This window comes from Hyla sarda, chromosome 6, assembly GCF_029499605.1.
Source record: "Hyla sarda isolate aHylSar1 chromosome 6, aHylSar1.hap1, whole genome shotgun sequence".
Lineage (NCBI taxonomy): Eukaryota > Metazoa > Chordata > Amphibia > Anura > Hylidae > Hyla > Hyla sarda.
In genome coordinates, this window is record NC_079194.1 from 97433567 (window position 1) to 97453094 (window position 19528).

At 41.1% G+C, this 19528-nt stretch overlaps 1 protein-coding gene across 2 annotated transcripts in view; it reads left to right on the forward strand.

The window, feature by feature from the left end:
• Positions 1-19528, forward strand: part of PTPRG (protein tyrosine phosphatase receptor type G) — a 530620-nt gene that overhangs the window by 278610 nt on the left and 232482 nt on the right. For both annotated transcript variants that reach the window (XM_056524508.1, XM_056524509.1), the window contains one exon: positions 1386-1481. In XM_056524508.1, coding sequence (XP_056380483.1) covers positions 1386-1481 — 96 coding nt within the window. The remainder of the gene's footprint in view (positions 1-1385; positions 1482-19528) is intronic.

Here is a 19528-nt window from a genome sequence, read left to right on the forward strand (position 1 = left end):
TGGTTGAGCTGTCTGGATGCCTACTGCTTGTCAATATTGTCTATTATCAATATACAATAGTAGGAGATAAAGACTCCTGCACTCACCGCAAAGATAAATGTCTCACAGCTCCAACTCGGATCCTTCCGTGAATGGGACGGCAGTTCTGGCGTGGGGTTCCCAGAGGCAACTGCTGGCGCTTTAGTGCAGTATGATGCGCTTCTTCTGGCCAAGGCTGGAAGAATCGCATCATACTGCGCGAAACCGCCGGCAGTCGCCTCTGGGCGCCCCACGCCAGACCTACCGTCCCGTCCATGGAAGGATCCGAGTGAGACATGTATCTTTGCGGTGAGTGCAGGAGTCTTTTTATCTGATACTATTGTATATTGCCTTAAAGGGGTACTCTCCCCTAGCCATCTTATCCACTATCCAAGGATAGGGGATAAGATGTCTGATCATGGGAGTCCCGCTCCTGGGCGTGGCCAGTCACACCCCCTCCCATAGACTTGCATTAAGGGGGCGGGGTGTGATATCACAAGGGGCGGGGGCATGACATAACAAACCGCCGGTCCCTGTATGGTGAGTCATCAGCCATGGAGCAAACTTGGCTCCGTAGAGCTGATGACTCGGGGGTGCTGCAGGAGAGATTGCAGGGGTCCCCAGATGGGGGACCCTTTGGATCAGACATCTTATCCCCCTGCTTGAATAGGGGATAAGATGTCTAGGGGCGGAGTACCCCTTTAAGTTGTATCCTTGGAATTTATCCTAACACCTCCGAGAGTCTCATCATTGTGATAGCCCGCATTATTGTCTCCCCAGCTGTGGTTCACTGGTTCGTAGGTGGCAGTGCCGCTCTCTGCCTCTACTTGTTTGTATTATCTATTATCATGACACAGATTAATTCAAAAACTTAGTTTGATATTTCTGGTAATTTGGGGAAATTCTTGTCAGAAAGGGAATGAAACTTAAATTGTCCCAATATTTGGGGTTTAGCTTTTGGTAAATATAAGGATCCCAACACCCGGTGAAGTGTGGCGTGCCACCATCAATCTCTGAATCAAGGTATTGACATCACATGAATACCCTTCAGCAACAATCAAGGGATTGTACTATGAAAGACACTTGTGTGTTGCCACTGCTGAAGATAGCTACAAGGCTTTGCTATACATGGACTACTAGGCCTGCTGGGAGATGTAGTTCTGCAACATCTGGAGGGCCATAGTTTGAAGACAACTTATCTAGAGGGAAAAATGTGATGAATACGCTTTATAATCATATGGTGATTGACGTCCTTCCATATTGCGAACACCTTAGTCAGGGCCCCTCATTTGAACGGCTTTAAATATATATCAATTTGATCTCTAAACCTCTCAATGTCTTAATGCAAATTTTTTTTTTTTTAACAGATGCAGATTTATTCCTACAATCCTGATGACTTTGACAGCTTTGGGGCAGCGATTATGGATAAAAGGCTGATCGCAGCCATGTCGGTCTTCTTTCAGGTAAGTCATACCAGTGTGATGTTTACACAGTGAAGCCTCTGAATGGCCTTCTGTATTTAGCCTGTGGCACACAGGCCCTATCTGATTTCCATATGACTTCTTTGGTTTCTTGTAGGATCGGTCTCTTTCTCTCATATATTTATGGCTTACTTTTATTTCAGTTAGTATAAAGTCTGGGAATCAGCGGCGGGACCCCAGCGATCAGACATCTTATCCTCTATCCTTTGGATAGGGGATAAGATGTCTAAGGGCGGATTACCCCTTTAAGTTAAAGGTTTGGACCGCACCATCCATGTATGATGGCTGTAAGATGTCCCAGTACGGGATATGCATCTCAGTCCAATCAGCTTGAGTCTGTGCACGTCCCCAGGGCTCACCTGCACTTTACCCCCATTGTCTGTATAATTGTATATTATGTGTAAAGGACCTTTGATATGGTCACATGGTTATTAGTCACATAATGGTTGTCACATGTTAAGTCACATGTTTTGTTACCCAGAGAGCTCCAAGTGACCAGATGACCTGCAGCTAGCCTATGGGCTCCTTGCTCAGACCACCTTTATAAGAGGGAGAAGTACAACAATCTCTCTCTTGTGATTCACTTTCTGCTGAGGTCAAGTCCAGTCCAGATGTCCCAGAGCCAGTGTTGAGCACATCTGGAGGCCTCAAGCCTAAATTACAGCCACAAGTCAGTAAGTCAGGTCATCTCTGTCTGCTGTCACTATGTTCAGTCAAGTCTATTATAGTCAGCGTGGCTGTCCTAAAGTCTGTGAAAGTAGCTGCAAGTCCCAGCAAGCTGTGAGGTCCCCTGTGTTACTGGTCACCTCTCTGGGATCCTGGCCTAGCTGTAAAGACTCTACCATCTGTCTACCTCAGTAAAGCTACCATTAACGCTAACCTGGCCTTGGTCTCTTATTTTCCCTACCTAATTAGGACTAGTGGTACTACCGTTTGGGTGGTTCTTGGTAAAACCACACCTTGGCGTCACAAACATTTAGGGGTTAACACAATCTGCCCTTGGACGACAACATCTTCCTCATACACCTCACATCGCACCCCGTGGTGCACCACAGCTTAAACTAGAGTAGCAGACAATTCACTGTCTATAGGACATAGGGACATACAAGGCCTGTCTGTCAGTCCTGTAAACAGAGAATCAAGCGGTAGTGCTTAGGTGTGACTGCTGCTATATTCAGTAAAGGTTAGGCCCATACTCAGTTTAACTATGTGGCCATATGATTTTCACAGGGTTGACTGCTAGATTTATTCTATTGATAAACAGTCTGAAATGATAGCTAGCAACATTACACATTCTTATTGACGTGAAAATAAGATGTTCAGTGCCAAGGATCCTAGTGGATGCTTTGGATTGTGGCCAGCGTATACCCTAGTGGTTGTTATGTGTTTACCGTGTGTGATCCCTGCATAGGCTTGGTTCTGAGCCCAGAATATTATGATAACCCAGAAAACACTATTGTTTGAAGTTCTGCGTTGCTACCATTTCTGCTATGAGAGCCGCTGCGACTGCAGAGCTCTGGTGTAAACATGTGTAGTTGTATGTGCCTCAGATATTTGGTCTTCTGGCATTTGAAATTGAAGACGTGATATGTGGCCACACAGGGTCAATGTTTCTGTGGATTCCGGCAATGTATTGCTGTCTATGAAGAGAGGTTGTTTGTCCGAGCGGTCCCAGTGCTGGCGAAACAAAAAATGTATTCTGGGTGGACATTCTACAGTTTTTCCATGTGAACATAGCCTAATTATGTGTCTGTTTTGGGTCTGAGTGGTTCCTTAGTGGACCAGGATATCTTACCTGTATTGTTTTGGCACTTTCTTTTTTGCAGCCATATTTTTGATGTTGGTGTGTGTTACGATTCCCGGTCCCCTGATGAACACAGTCATTGTAAGCACCTAATCAAGGGGGAAATGCGTTGTGACATATTAGAGAGATTTGGTTTGTTTACTTTGTTTTATTAGCAGTAATTCATGACAGTATTTGGGCTGCATTGTGTGGATAGTAATTCTTTTTCTGGCCATATCTGCTCGGCTTTACCCCACACATCTATTTATCAAGCTGGCCTAGTTAAGCTCTTTCTTTTGTCTTGTAGATTTTCATGTTTGCACGTAGTGGTGCTGGAGGACATTTTTTTAATTTCATGCATCTCAATTAAATGTTAAGTCTTAATTGAGCCATTTTGGTCAACATTTTGTGTGATATGCTGAGAAGTAACTTGACTGTAGAAATAATGCCTGTGTGTAATAATGTTTGTTTGCTTGAGAAATACGCTAAGAGGGAGTCCAGCTCCTTAGCACTTGACATGTGGTAATTTTTTTTTTCTTGAACATTCACTTGAAAAGTGGTGGTTACCGGTTGGAGGTTTCTGTTCTCTGCATCAAAACAAGTTGCCGGCCGGTGCTATTCAGTCATAAAAGCTCATCCTCTCTGGGTCTGCTCTGAGAGAGTTCTGTGAACCCACCCGTGTAATTCAGTGTTCTTATGCAAGTCTTAGATGCCAGGCCTTTTCTCTGCACTTTGTTTATTCCTTTACTTCAGCCACCACGAACATAAATAATAATGGAAAGGTTCACAATTGCGAGCGTTAAGTGCTTGTAGCTCCTGGGCTTCTCTCCAAATTTTGCTAAGATACTCACTGTGAGGTAACAATAGTTCTCTCGGGACAAGTCGCTGGGCAGAGTCTATATACTGTGACTGGGCCGGTCTTACATCAGCAACAGGCATTTTTCTTTACACGACGTGCCCGCTCTCATTATTTGCAGGGTACATGATTGCTATATTTAAGCACCTGTCACTTCCCTTCTACCCTGCCTATCCACTTAGCTTTATGTGACCATTTATGTACGTAGAACAGAGCATAAAATGCATGTTCAGCTTAGAGAGAAAAAATTGTTACCTTGTACAAGGAAAACAATAAGTAAAAATAGGTTCATGATATTTAGAAACGGAGAAAAGTTTCATAGCACGCATCATGTAGTTTTTTTTTTTTTATTATTTAAATTGTATTTCCATTCAGTGTTGATAAAACTCATGGGATTAGGAACATAGACATAAGGGATACCATGGCCTATGCAGGCTCATGGTTTCTTTTCACTGGTAAATTGAATTTAACAATTTCTAAAACATAAATATGGGCATTGCTGGGCTGGCATTAAAAGGGGTATTTCCATCTACAGCTGGTTATCCCACATCCTGGGTATAACTTTTGATCAGTGGGGGTTCTGACCACTTAAACCCTCACCGATCCTGAGAATATAGTGTGAATTATCCTCTGAATAAAAAGAGCACAGTTCACGTGCATGGCCAGCGCTCTATTTATCCTCTATGGGGCTTCCAAAAACTGCAGATTGTTTGGCTTTGTTCTACGTTATTGGGATTGGTGGGGATGGCCACTGGGGTCTGTGGATAGGGCATAACTTGTGGAATTGGGGAAAAACCCTTTAAAGCTTCCATGGTGTTGTCACCTAACTTGGTATCCTGAATTGAAAACCTGCTTGGATATATTGTAGTACTTCCCAGGTGTCTATATTATTTAACCAGACATATATGATAGAAATCTAGAATAGTTGAATTACAGTCCTTTAATGAGTTTTAGAACTGGCCTTATTGGTTACCTCCCAACTCTTCCAGATTGATTCATAGTTGAATGTAAAATAATTTTATGCCCCGTTTTTGGTGATCATTCACATAAGACTAAGAAGACCTCTTATGCTTCTTTAAAAGAGATAGTACCTAAGTAGGTTGTATGGAGGTCAAAGTCACAAAAAATGAAACTGTAGGAGTGACCCGCATTTCCTTTTACCAGTTTCCCTTTACCAGTCAAGATGTCACCAGGAAGCTGGGTCCTTGGGCATCGTCAAAACAGTAGCTTTGCGGGATTGGGCAGGTGAATATCCTTTTATTTTTATTTTTTTTATAGGAAACTGACAGCATCTAACCTGAATATACAGATAGTGTGAGTGACCCTGTTTCTTATACTTACCTGGTGAAAAAAATCGGTGCAGCTGTTTAGGAGATATTCATCTTCTTGCTAATGTGGTCATTGCTTCTTTACTGCACTGGAGGCAGCCGCTGCTGTATGTGCAATGCTTTCTCCCTCCTGCTCTGGCAGATAACCTGCCCCCTAATGCTGATAAATCCAGCTCTTTCAGACATTCCAAAGAATTATATATATATGACAGGGGGACGTTATTGGCCAAAGTGAGGGGGAGAAAGCATTGCATATACAGCAGCTTCCTCTAGTGCAGTTAAGAAGAAATTACCAAACTAGCAACAAGATGAATATTTCAATGTGTTTCACCCGCTAAGAAGCCCTAAAAACAAGGTCACCCGCACTATCTACCTGTATATCCAAGTTAGTGTGGTTGATCCTTCTGTAAGTTTCCCTTTTTGAGGCACCCTGGGGACTTTTATAGGGATTGTGTTGCAACATTTTTTCTTTTCTTTTACTGATTAGCACCAGAAACTGCAACATTGTTCTTTTTTCTAATCTGTTTCTATTTTCTGATTTTTAATTTTATTTTTGTACATTATTATGGGGACAACTATGCTTTAAGAGAGATGGTTTACAGCCATGGACATAGGCTGCAGTAGTCTAGCCCAAACTTGTTGACTTGAATGGGAAAGGTTTCTTGACAGGCTTTGTGACCTATGCAGAGGTCTTTCCACGGTGAGGGGGAGGCTGAGCTGAGAACATCACCTATTGGCTTATCTGAATACTGATGTCACCTTTCACTCTCTCTGGAAAGGAATCTATACAGACCAAGAATTCTTAGCTTAGTTTTAAGATACCAATACATCTTATACTAAAGTCGGCCAATGCCGCCAACTTTGGCATGTTTGGCTGACTTTCTAAGGTGTATGACAGCTTCCCAATTCCCCACCAACAGATGATGTCAGTGTACCTAAGGGTCAGACATGCTGGATTAATGGAAGTGACAAATGTTGGCTAAACAAATGTCCAGCCGACAGATATTGAAAGTATTTTTCCAGCTTTAGGCTTAGTGGTCAGAATGAAAACTGCAAGATTTCAGGATTGCTTGAAATTTAGATAGTAAAACAAAAAAAACTATATTAAAAAAAAAAAAAAAAAAAAAAAAAAAAAAAAATACAATTTAACCCCTTAAGGACTCAGCCCATTTTGGCCTTAAGGACTCAGACAATTTAATTTTTATGTTTTCATTTTTTCCTCCTCGCCTTCTAAAAATCATAACTCTTTTATATTTTCATCCACAGACTAGTATGAGGGCTTGTTTTTTGCGCGACCAGTTGTCCTTTGTAATGACATAACTCATTATATCATAAAATATATGGCGCAACCAAAAAACACTATTTTTGTGGGGAAATTAAAAAGAAAAACGCAATTTTGCTAATTTTGGAAGGTTTTGTTTTCACGCCGTAAAATTTACGGTAAAAATGACGTGTGTTCTTTATTCTGAGGGTCAATACGATTAAAATGATACCCATTATTACATACGGTACTTTTATATTATTGTTGTGCTTAAAAAAAATCACAAACTTTTTAACCAAATTAGTACGTTTATAATCCACATGTGATACCACATTTGCATATAAAAAACTTTTAATACATTTTTTTATAATTTTTTTTTTATAAAATGTATTAAAAAAGTAGCAATTTTGAACTTTTATTTTTTTTTACGTTCACGCCGTTCACCGTATGGGATCATTAACATTTTATTTTAATAGTTCGGACATTTACGCACGCGGTGATAGCAAATATGTCTATAAAAAAAAAATTTACGCTTTTTGGGGGTAAAATAGGAAAAAACGGACGTTTTACTTTTTTATTGGTGGAGGTAATTTTTCACTTTTTTTAACTTTTACTTTTACTTTTTTTTTTACATTTTTTAACATTTTTTTTTACACTTGAATAGTCCCCATACGGGACTATTCATAGCAATACCATGATTGCTAATACTGATCTGTTCTATGTATAGGACATAGAACAGATCAGTGTTATCGGTCATCTTCTGTTCTGGTCTGCTCGATCTCAGACCAGAGCAGGAGACGCCGGAAGGTGAGGGGACCTCCGTGCGGCGTTCTGAATGATCGGATCCCCGCAGCAGCGCTGCGGGCGATCCGATCGTTCATTTAAATCGCGCACTGCCGCAGATGCCGGAATGTGTATTGATCCCGGCACCTGAGGGGTTAATGGCGGAAGCCCGCGAGATCGCGGGCGTCTGCCATTGCCGGCGGGTCCCTGGCTGCGATCAGCAGCCGGGATCAGCCGCGCATGACACGGGCATCGCTCCGATGCCCACGGTTATGCACAGGACGTAAATGTACGTCCTGGTGCGTTAAGTACCACCGCACCAGGACGTACATTTACGTCCTGCGTCCTTAAGGGGTTAAACAATAGGTCATTTCCTCATGACAACACCTTTTAATTGAGTGGGGCTGTACTCAGGCCCAGCCTGAAGACAGTGGGGGCGCTGTTTTTACAATTAAAACCAGACACAACCCATGAATAGAAAGAAATTAGAATTCTGTAGCATTGCAGTCATGAATATTTTTTTCTCTTCGTAACATTATTTGCGCTTTTGCTACACGGAATTGTTTTATGATAAGTTAAAGTCGCTGAGCTCTTGTTTTGTAGTGTGATTATTATTCTTTAGAACAGAGAAACCTGGCGTCTGGCGGAATTCATTAGAGAAATACGAGGCGTCTTAATCTTTCTTTTTGGTAAGTGTGCTTGGCAGAGACAGGAGGCAAGAGCAGGTGCAACAAAACTTTAGAAAATTTTCTTCCTGCGATCCTAAAAGGCCTTCTATAAAAAGACATGTCTGTGGTATAGTCTATGGTGAAGCCGCCACACCAGGACTGACACTGGAGCAGAGCGTGCCCTCCATGCTGCTCGTATTTAATGCATCTGGGCAAGCGGTAGAGAAGGGGACAAGGAATATATTAGGGAAGTTAAAGATTCATTGAGGAACATTTTTGGAATGAAATATTCAGCACACTTTGAAATATCTAAATTCTACTGAGCACGTTCGGCTTAAAAACAGCTGGATGATACATTTGAGTCTAATTTGTGAATGTGTTGTATGATAATGCAATGAGAAGAGAGGAGCTGAAGTGTTCGGAGGTTGGGGAAGTTTTGACAAGGAATACATTTATTTTTCATTGATGCTGTGATTATGAAAAGCTAATAACTTTTTTTTTTTTTTTCGGGGGGGGGGGGGGGGGAGGAGGAATTAAACTGGAGTCTTACAAGGATAAGGATGTAATTGAATCCTAGCTTCACTTGAATCCTGAAAAATCGCTGTGGCTAAACCTGATATTCTACTCTGTAAGAGTTACAAAAGTTGAATTTTCACCCATGTGGGAGGGGGCGTGACAGCGGTTATGCCCCCTCCCATAGGCTTGCATTGAAGGTGTGATCGACATGCTTAGGGGACTGATTTTCAACGAGGTGTGGCGTGCAAGATCATGGGGGTCCCCAGCGGCGGGACCCCCACGATCAGGCATCTTATCCTCTATCCTTTGGATAAGGGATAAGATGTCTAAGCGTCAGAGTACCCCTTTAAAGAGTACCAGTCATGATATTGTTAAATTTTATAATCTGACCAGTTCACTGCCCCATCATGATAAACCACCCCCTGCCTTTATTTTTATATTTTTAGTTTTTTAGTTTTTTACCTTGATATTGTTCTGTATTTTCTGCTCAGTCAGATTCACACACTGGGAAGGAGCATTATCCAGCAGGCGTGACATCATCTGAAACCATACAAAGGAGAACTTCCTTCCTCACTCTGCTACACACAGCCCAGAGACGTTCAGTTTGAGATGAGCTATGATTGGATAAGGCTGCACCCCTCTCCCCCAAAGTCTGTGCACCCCTTAATAAAAGTCTATGGGAGGGGGCGTGATGGCTGTCATGCCCCCTCCCATAGACTTGTTTTGAGGGGGCGGGCCATGATGTCACGAGGGGGCAGAGCCATTATGTCACGATGCTCCGGCCCCTGTATTGCCCGTCATTACGCATAGAGCGATTTTGCTCTATGCAGTAATGACAGCAGGGTGCTGCAGCCGAGATCCCAGGGGTCCCCAGCAGCGGGACCCCCGCGATCAGACATCTTATCCCCTATAATAACAGTGCCCATTTAAGTCGAATTCTGAAAGGCTGACCATGCATATGATCCAATAATGCCAAGAGCCAGCTATATGCTTTAACCCTGGTAGAAAATCCCAGTAATGTTCTGACATTTCTTCTGGCACAGAAACCACTTAAGGGAGCATACGAACCACAAGTGGTTTCCACGCCAGTGACTGGAGAGCACTGCCGCATAGTATTTCTCTCAGAGCCTATGGGTCTAAAGCGGACATTATTGTTATTATTATTACTGGTAGCACCAGTGGGGAAATTTTCAGCTGAGAGATTTATACCTACCTATTAAATAGCGACATTAATGACAAAGGAGAATTATTTGCAACCAGAGACCTAGATTTGAAGGTTTCAACTGCAATAACGGATGCTTCCTGGGAGTTATATGAAAGAAAATTTGCAAAGCAAGCTTAGATATTTGATACATTAAAACTCCCGCAGTCCATCACAGTTCTCAGATTACCTTACAACCTTTGTGGTTTATAAGGAAGATTGATGACGAGGCGGCCTGCTGATTACAATTATCCTAAGAAAAGAACAAATTATTCTGCAATTCCCTGGATGGGGAAGATTTTAATTTGTCAGTTTTCTATGCAGGCGCCTAGTGACTTGTGTGGGGTGGCCGGCAGATCGTATATGTGTATATTGACTTCCCTATAAAATGCACTTGCTCAATTAGCTGATTAGCTGGTCAAACGGTGCCTATGATTGAAGAAATGCTTTTGTCGAATTTTAATGGTTTGGGTGTTTTATCTGAATATATGTGTAATGTCAGTTTTTGTGTTTTTATATTTTTCTGTTTTGGTGTCTATTCAGACACTAGGATTTGTGCCTGAACTGTTTCCTGTGCTATTCTTCCTGGCTAAGGAATAGTTAATGCTATTAGCCAATGGGAGCTCGGGTGTGGTTTTAAAACCAGAGCCGTGCTGAACTCTGTGCTGGTGATTAGTTCTTACTCTGACTGTTTTATGATTCACTTTTGCTATGTCCATCTTCAATATCTTAGTTTTCACCATGGTTTGATTCCTGTTTATGATATAAATTTTAGTCTGTTTGTTAGTGCATCTGTCAGTTTAAATTACCTTGTTATCTTAGTCTGTGCTCACACTGAGAGTCTTGTGCTTTTTTTTACCCCTGCTTTGTATTTAGTATTCCTGTTTATAGTCCTGACCCATATTCCTCCATGTTTTGGAGTTTGGCTTTTGATGTTTTCTCTGGAGTCTATTCAGACTCATCTGGTTCTCAGTCTGGTGTTCCGTGTATAATATTTTGGTTTCCTTCTAGGCCAGTATCCTGATCGCACGGTGGAGTGTGCCTGCTGGCTAGGAGTCTATTTATTTAGCTTTGGTATTGATGTCCCTCCATGTTTGGAGTGGGGAGTCTGGTTTGTTTCTTCAGTGTCCAGTGTGAACTGTCTTCTATGTTTTCTGATATGTCCCCGACTATGTACTGTATTTGTATACCTTTTACACCCGTTGCACTTTAGCGCAGGAAGAACCCAGCTCAAAGTTGTTGATCCGCCGTTTAGAGCAGATGGGTAAGTAGACAGGGAGAGTGTTTCTAGGAACAGCTTAGGGTTCACTCTCCCTGTCCACCCGGTCATGACAATATGTTCTTATTGTTTTGAGTGTGTGTGTTTTTTTTTTTTTTTTTAATTTGTTTCTTTCCGACTCCAGTCTGCAAGTGCTGAGCATCTAATGAGTTATGGTGGCTGCCGTGTAACAGGTCTTGACCTTTCAGAGTCTCTGTAACCTAGTGTCATAAAGTATCAGGTAGTGATGTTTTCCCACTGCATTTTCTCTGTATTTTCTAGAAGAGTGTTGAGGGAGCTTGGAGAAGGGGGTATATTCCCAATTTGAAAACAATTATGGTAGGGTCACACACAGCACATCTGTGAAATACACTGCGGATGCGTGGAGTGTGACAATACCCTTAGAGATTTGCTAAAACTGAGGTTTTTCACCTATAAAATTTATATTTTTATTCGTATATAAACCCTTAAACCCTCATATCTCGGAAATGGGAAGGCATATAAAGAAACTGTAAAATGTGTGTGATCAAGGAATCCTAAATTATGGAATGATAAAAAAAAATCACACTTTTTGGGGGTCCTCTTTAACAAGTATGGAACATCACAAAAAGTCTCCCACTAAGCTCATCTTACAGATGAGAAAAATTTTATGGCAGATTTTTAATTGCAATATGCCTAATATATGAATGAGCGACTAGTTGTCATGGCACCAACACAGTACTCATATGGTAGAAACTCCTATAAATACCATCCCCGTTTCCTAAGGGGAGGGGAGGAACTTCTGCCTCTAAAGGGTGCACTATTGCTAGGGACTGCACATACTCTTGTAGGACATGGGATAAAGAATTTCAACAGGGCTTTAAAGTACCTGTCATCAAACCATATTTTCTAAACTAACTCAGATTATATTCACTAACTACTCTTAACACCCCTCCTGCCCTAAAAAAAGAAAAATTCTGAGCTTTAAAAAAAGCTCTGTCATACCGTTCCCTTTGCTCCCATTGTCTGAGCTCCCGGCAGGAGAAAGTGTGAGTTCCCCATCAGGGGCGACGTCACTGAAGCCTGCGAGAGCTGTGACTCACCATGCCCCGCATGCACTTCCTGAGTTTGGACTTCTGCAGGTCCGGGTGGAGACCAAACTAACTGTTTGACTTGTGCAGGGAACAGAACAGAGCCACCTAGTGGCCGTTTTTTCAATCACATTAAAAACATTTAACGTTTGAGAAGTTTAACAGCAAGTAAATAGCAAAGTGTTTTTTAATAACATAAGGAACAATATATTAAAAGTTTAGTTTGGTGACAGGTACTCTTTAAGTTATTGGTACAGACTTGTACCTTCAGCACTGGCTAAACTGACAGCCTAAGATCCTATTCACATTTACATACTGCTGCACGCACCTCTGTTTTGTCTAGTACAAGGGTGTACAACAAACTGCAAACATGGACTGTCTGGTGTTCAGCGGATCTGGATTATTGTATTGTTGATGGTTCTGTATCTATGATGGAGCAGAAGAGTAAAAATGTTGATGGAAATGTGAATTGGCTGTTGCTGCAAAAGTCCACCTATGCCTCTGTCCACAATGAGAGAAAGCCAGCTAAGGGCTTGTTAACATCTTTTATTTCTGTTTTGCTCCAACATATGCAACATAACAGATGCCAAGTGTCGCCGATGGACCCCATTGACGAGTTTGTCACTGTGTCTGCTATTTTACCAGACAAAGTAGTGCAGTTAGCTGGCCCTATTCTGGCATTGTTGATGGAATCTGCAACAGGAGCTCCAAATTGAACCTCTGATGTGGGAATGATCAGATCTTAGAGTGTGATATATATGAAGAGAGCATATATAGTCTTTCAAGCCTTCTGAATTTTATGGCATTATTCAGACAAGTGCAATTATAAGTTAGTTTCGCTCAGAGTTTAGACGTAGTCAAAGTAGAATTTTTTTTATTCATTTTCATTACAAAGTACAATATTTCCATATGCAGTAGCCGAAGGTTCTGCCTATGAAACAGACGCAGCCATTTCAGTCTGGATTTTTAGAGTGTACCTGTACTTAAAGGGGTATTCTGGCTTTATACATCTTATCCCATATCCAAATGATAGGGGATATGATGTATGATCGCAGGTGTCCCGCCACTGGGGACTCCCGTGATCTCGGTGCAGCCCCTGGAATTCTGTGCCGGGTGCTACCTCCAAGACGCGGATGTGACGTCATGGCCACGCCCCCTAATCACGCCATGTGTTGTCACGTTTCGGAGGTGGGACACCTGAGATCATAAATCTTATCCCCTATCCTTTGGCTAGGGAATAAGAGGTATAAAGCTGGAATACCCCTTTAAACTACCACCGTTTCTACAGAGGGAGAGACAGTCGACAATTTGTTGTTTGGTTTCTAAAGTAACCATCCGAAGCAGAGTGAGTTCCATGCACAAGTCCTATTAATTTGAGATGGGCTCATGCACAGAACTTGCTGGGCATCAGGCAATTCCTTCAGTTAACAGAGAGCCCAGCATGGAATGTGTCTCTTCATGCCTGGTTTAAAGATATTGATAGGCGTTGAATGTTGCAGGTACTCTTTAAGGATATATTCACACATAGCGTGCTTGCTGTGGATTTGATGCTGTGTTAAGTCATTTATTTCCATTGATTTACACATGCTATTGAATAATTAGGTTAGGAAGCTGAATGGAGTAGAAGTTCCTTTAGATGCTAAAAAGGGCATGTAACTGGGAGGTCTTCCTATGAAATTATCAATCACATGGCTACATAAGACTTGCATTACCCCCTCTTGTATTCAATATCTGTCAGTTCTAGACACTTACCAAATCAATTACATTATGCAACATGCAAATTTAATAAGAGCGCAGTAAGTTCAAAGCAGATCATCGCTGCTTTGCTATAACCCCCGGCTGAACATTGGTGTGTTCCAATTAGTCTCAACACCACTTTCTACATCTCCGAGAAGAGAGGAACAGTTCAAATGAGCTACCTCTACAGGGAGTATGCAAAGCACACCGAAGAACGTTTTAAACCACATCCTTGTCTTAACAACCTCCAGATGGACTTAAAATGAACCTTGGTTAAGTTCAATTGGCTTTTATTGTAACTAAGGTTGTGAAGCTCTAATTCACCAAAAGAACTAATTAGAAAACATAAGAAGTTCTATTAGAATAAAGCATCAGGGGATGTGCGTTATAGCTGCATAAAAGAATATAAAGCTGAATATACACCATTCAGCCATAACATAAAATCCATTTGCCTTATCTTATGTAGGTCTCCCTAATGCTGCCAAAACTGCTCTAAGCTGTCGAGCATACCTGTCGCTTCAGGGGATTTTTCAGGATAAGCTGTCCGTGTGCCCGATCTCTGGCCATTATATAAAATTTTATTTTTTATGAGATTTCTTCTCTGTGTAGGCTTCGTTTACATATTTTAGTTGTCCCTCTGCTAAAGGGTAGAGACTAACTGCAATGTTGTCTCCCATAAACTGCACACACAGATGGAAAGATCCTGTTCCCCTATATCTCTGTACCACAGCTTCAGAAGCAGTAGCAGCATGAAGGACATGACTGAGTACTAGCAAACAGTCTTAAAGTTTCTTGAAACAATGGGGGTTATTTAAGTTGCAAAGAGGGACCACCCTGGATTGTATTTATATGGAGATTTGGGTATTTTGCACTTCATGTCACCAACTGAAAACAATTTGGGCTACAATAGATCTTTTGTGGGATTGGACCATGCAGGCTAGTCTTTGCTACGCAAGTGCATCAGTGAGCTTTAGGCACCTATGATCCTGGTTACTAGTTATGAAACATTAAAATAAAAATGTTGCTAGGGCTAAGTAGAAGATTCTGTCTATCTCAAAATGCAAAGTAAAAATATAGGTACACATTTACTTTACAATGAAGGAATGTAGACATGGCTCACCTCCCCCTTCCTGGTGTGCTTTGAATAGATGTTGGTTCCCTTACTTCCAGGTATATAACAAACAAAGGTAGATAGGTGCTAGAACCAGATACCTCCATAGGGATGGGACTATTTATTCAGATAAAACATATAGCAACACATTTCGGAGGTTGTACTTGATCCTCCTTCATCAGGTAGTAACATGAAATGAAGACTTTATATATACTTATATACAGTTTATATAAGGAACAGTACGTTCATAGTTACCCATGGTGTTCCGTAATGTAATTTGTTGTTGGTATGCACACGCTACATGTGAAATGTGTCCTGATGCTCCCCCCCCCCCTTCCCTCCTTATATATTTTGGCTTAATGACCAGATTTTCATCATTTATTACCTTTTTTTATTTTTTTGTAAAACATCTATTATACAAATTTGTAAATCTTCTTACCCTTATTAATGTTGTTAAAACTTTCCAGAACTTTATTATAGAACTTTTCCAAAAGTGGGCCTCTACTCTCCACTGCGTAAAAAGTAGAAGCAGGCTTCAGATCTGCTGTAATAGTCTGCCTCTAGGGTTTCAATCACATCCTCTACCTCTACATATAATAAATCAGTAGAATCCTGCTCAGTAATAATAGGAATTTAATTTGTAGTTGTTTATGTTGTTTTAAAAGTATTGTATCTGTTGGCAATCAGCTTTTTAACATTATCAATCTATTTAAATCCACAAATAATTCAAACAATGTGGTCCAGTGCTAGGCCAAAAAGAAAAGACCCCTACTTAATAAGTTGGTTTCTTCTCTAGATAATTGGTGTTGAGAGAGATAAAAACACCAACTATGGAAGGACCTACTTCCTACCTATTGGCATTCTCTTAACCATAACTTATTTCCGGTTTTCCTACCAGTTCCTTTCTTCAGACACTTTTGATAAGTACTAACCTCTGCATTCCGGGAATTCCCCACAACACCTGTCATTTTGGAGGTGATCTGACCCAATTGTCTAGTCATTACAGTTCGTCCTGTGTCATAGTTGCTTATATCTTCACATTTGCCATTTATTCTGCTTTCAATGTGCCAACTTCCATGAATGGACTGTTCCCATCCCGCCAAAGATATCCCATGTCAGTGGTTTGAGTTATGGCTGATTTTTCTGACATGAGTTGTTTACCCAGATGCATAAGCCTCATAAACATGGCATAGCTATGCACTCTCAGTCCTTACAGAGGCACATTGAGTCCCTATGTTTCTGTATTAGGTTGCCATAGACATTCTGAGTGCTGTTCACCCAAGCAAAACTTCTAGGGGACAATATAAGGGGTTGTTGGCGGTGCAGGAAATGGTCTTACTTGTTCTCTAAGACACTTCCGCCCTTTTGAGGCGAGAGAGGTTGGGTACCAGTCACGATCATCGTATGCAGGGGAAACCAAACCCGCACATGATCTCAAATAGCTGTATGGTGTTGTGAATGGCACCTGTACTCTCTTGTTTGGAAGGTAAACATTCGAAAAGTGCAGAGGGCAGATGTGATTGCTGAGGAGCAGAGCAAGTAAGACCTCTTCTGCTCCGCAGACAACTCCTTTAAAGGGGTACTCCCCTGGAAAAAATATTAAATCAACTGGTGCCAGAAAGTTAAACAGATTTGTAAATTACTTCTATTAAAAAATATTAGTCCTTCCAGTGCTTATCAGCTGTTATATGCTCCACAGGAAGTTTTTTTTTATTTTTGAATTTCCTTTCTGTCTGACTGCAGATCTCTCTGACATTTCTGTCCATTTAGGAACTGTCCGGAGCAGGAGAGGTTTTCTATGGGGATTTGCTCCTACTCTGGACAGTTCCTAAAATCGGCAGAGGTGTCAGCAGAGAGCACTGTGGTCAGACAGAAAGGAAATTAAGAAGAAAGAAACTTCCAATACAGCACCAACGACTTGGTCCAGTGCTGTACCTATGATTTTGAATGGAGGTATACAGAGTTTGTTTTCATCTGTAATATTTAAAAAAGTGGACACTGCATGCTATATTAAAGGGGTATTACCTTGAAAAAAAATTTTTTTTTTCAAATCAGTAGGGATAACCTACTGAAGAAAGGGTCGATACCCAAGTACCCTGAAATGCGTCTAGGAGGTGGATGCCATCTACATGTGCGGTTTTTCACTTGGCAGTTGCAGTTCTAATCTATATATGCGGCTAACACTTACGGCTCCTATTCCATCTCCACTCCGGTGAGGCCGTTGTTCCAGCAGAGCTCTCAGTGACGTCACACGCCAACTCCACGAGGCCGAGATATTGGAGTACATCAGTGAACTGGCAAACAGCTCTTGTCCCAGATCGGGTACTAACTTGGACTACCTAACATCAGATACCGGTGAGCGCATAACCTTTATTCTTAAAGCGCTTCTATAATCCTGTGCACACAGACGGTCAGCTTAAACAACAGGTCCGGTGCAGTCCGGTCCAGCTGCTATCATCACCGGCAACATCTTTAGTCATCGCCTGCCAGCGCAGAGAAATATCGGCACTCATAGTCCACAGACTTTCTATTATACTCTGCTGGAACTTTTAATATCTCTGCCCTCAGAGGATACCGCAATCCTGATACACTTTCATATCAGAAGGACAATACTGCAACATTGTTTCATAACAATTGCCATTCATCTTTATTGAAAGAACAGTTTTGTGATACATTATTAAGTGACATCGATATCTTTATAGTGAACCATTTATTTCTAGATATTTTTACATGATATCTGCTATATGAACGCACATTAGAGGCATCAGTAATTATTTTAGTGTATTTTATTGTCTGATCCCCCCCCCCATAGGGCCCTGTGAGGGGATCTTCTTAATACTACCACAATTTTTATAATTAATGTGATATTATAATAAATGCTACTGTTAATTGAAGCACGGTCTTTTCCATTCATTATAGATACTATATACACTCTCCTTGAGGTTTTGGGTAAACATTTTTTTTACTGAGATTTGCAAATTACTTCTATTTAAAAATCTTAACCCTTCCAGTACTTATCAGCTGCTGTATGTTTCAGATTAAGTTATTTTCTTCCTAATTTACTTTCTATTTGACCACAGTGCTCTCTGCTGACACCTCTGTCCATTTTATGAACTGTCCAGAGTAGGAGCAAAATCCCTATAGAAAATCTATCCTGCTCCAGACAGTTCCTAAAATAGACAGAGATGTCAGCAGAGAGCACTGTGGTCGGACAGAAAGGAAATTAAAAAAGAAAATAACTTCCTGTGAAGCATATAGCAGCTGATAAGTAATGGAAGGATTAAGATTTTTAAATAGAAGCAATTTGAAAATCTGTTTAACTTTCTGGCACCAGTTGATTTAAAAAAATAAAAAATCCCAATAGAAAGCTCTGAACAATGTAAAGGCATAGGATAAATGCAGTATGTAAATCACTTATTTATGAGTGTTTAAATCCATATAATGTATTAAATCCATTTCATTATATAAAGCTGAATAATTTATTAGACTTGGCTGACTCGCCTTTTCTAAATATTTCAAGGATGCTGTCGTACTCTGGACATTGCTGCAGTATGGATGCTGATGACACGCCTGTCGCTTTTACCTTGTTTTTATGTAATGTAATGCAATGTCTGTCTATTCTTGTACAGACAATGGCCCTCATTTACTATTGCAAACCCGACATATTTTGTCGGGTTGTGCGCCAGATTCTGTCTGCACCAGAATTGAAAAAAAAAAAAAACACTAACTCCATTTTACGTAGAGAACACAAAAAAGGGGTGTGTTTGCTGGAAAGGGGTGTGTTTGTCAAAGTCAAAAGTCAAAATGTAGGGAAACCTTAGTAAATATTGTGGAAATTAAATTGTAGGGAATTAAAACCCACAAAGAAACCTACACTCCACTCTTAGTAAATCGGGGCCAATGAGTAGTGTTTCTTCGTGATACCCTTTATGTTGTTGGGGTGTTTAAAGATAACCTGTTATTTTGCTAAATTCTTGACAAGTCCTAGCGATATGTCAAAGGTATTGCTCAGTGGGTGTGTTCTGACCTCCGCTGATCAGGAGAACGAGCCAGGAGACGCCTGCACGGACGCGCCCTCCTCTCCCTGCACACTATGATCAAGACTGGCACCCACACTCTCTCGCCTGAAAAGGTATTCTTCTGAAAAGTGCAGAGGGTGGAAACGAGTGTGGTAGAGAACGGGCAAGACCTTTTCTGCACCACTGACAACCCCTTTGAGGACATCACATGATCAAAACATAGACTTGCTTAGTAAGTGGGATTTGAATATGTGACATGGAGCCGGGAGAAAACATGGTGGGCACAAACTACTCCCAGCTTGTTCTCCTGACCTGTCAGTCTGGACACTTAGACTGAAAACGTTTTATATGTCGCTAGGACATTTAAAAAGTTTTGCATAGTGACGGTGGCCAAAAATAGCTTTTATAAATATGAATGTGCACACTGCTATTATTGAA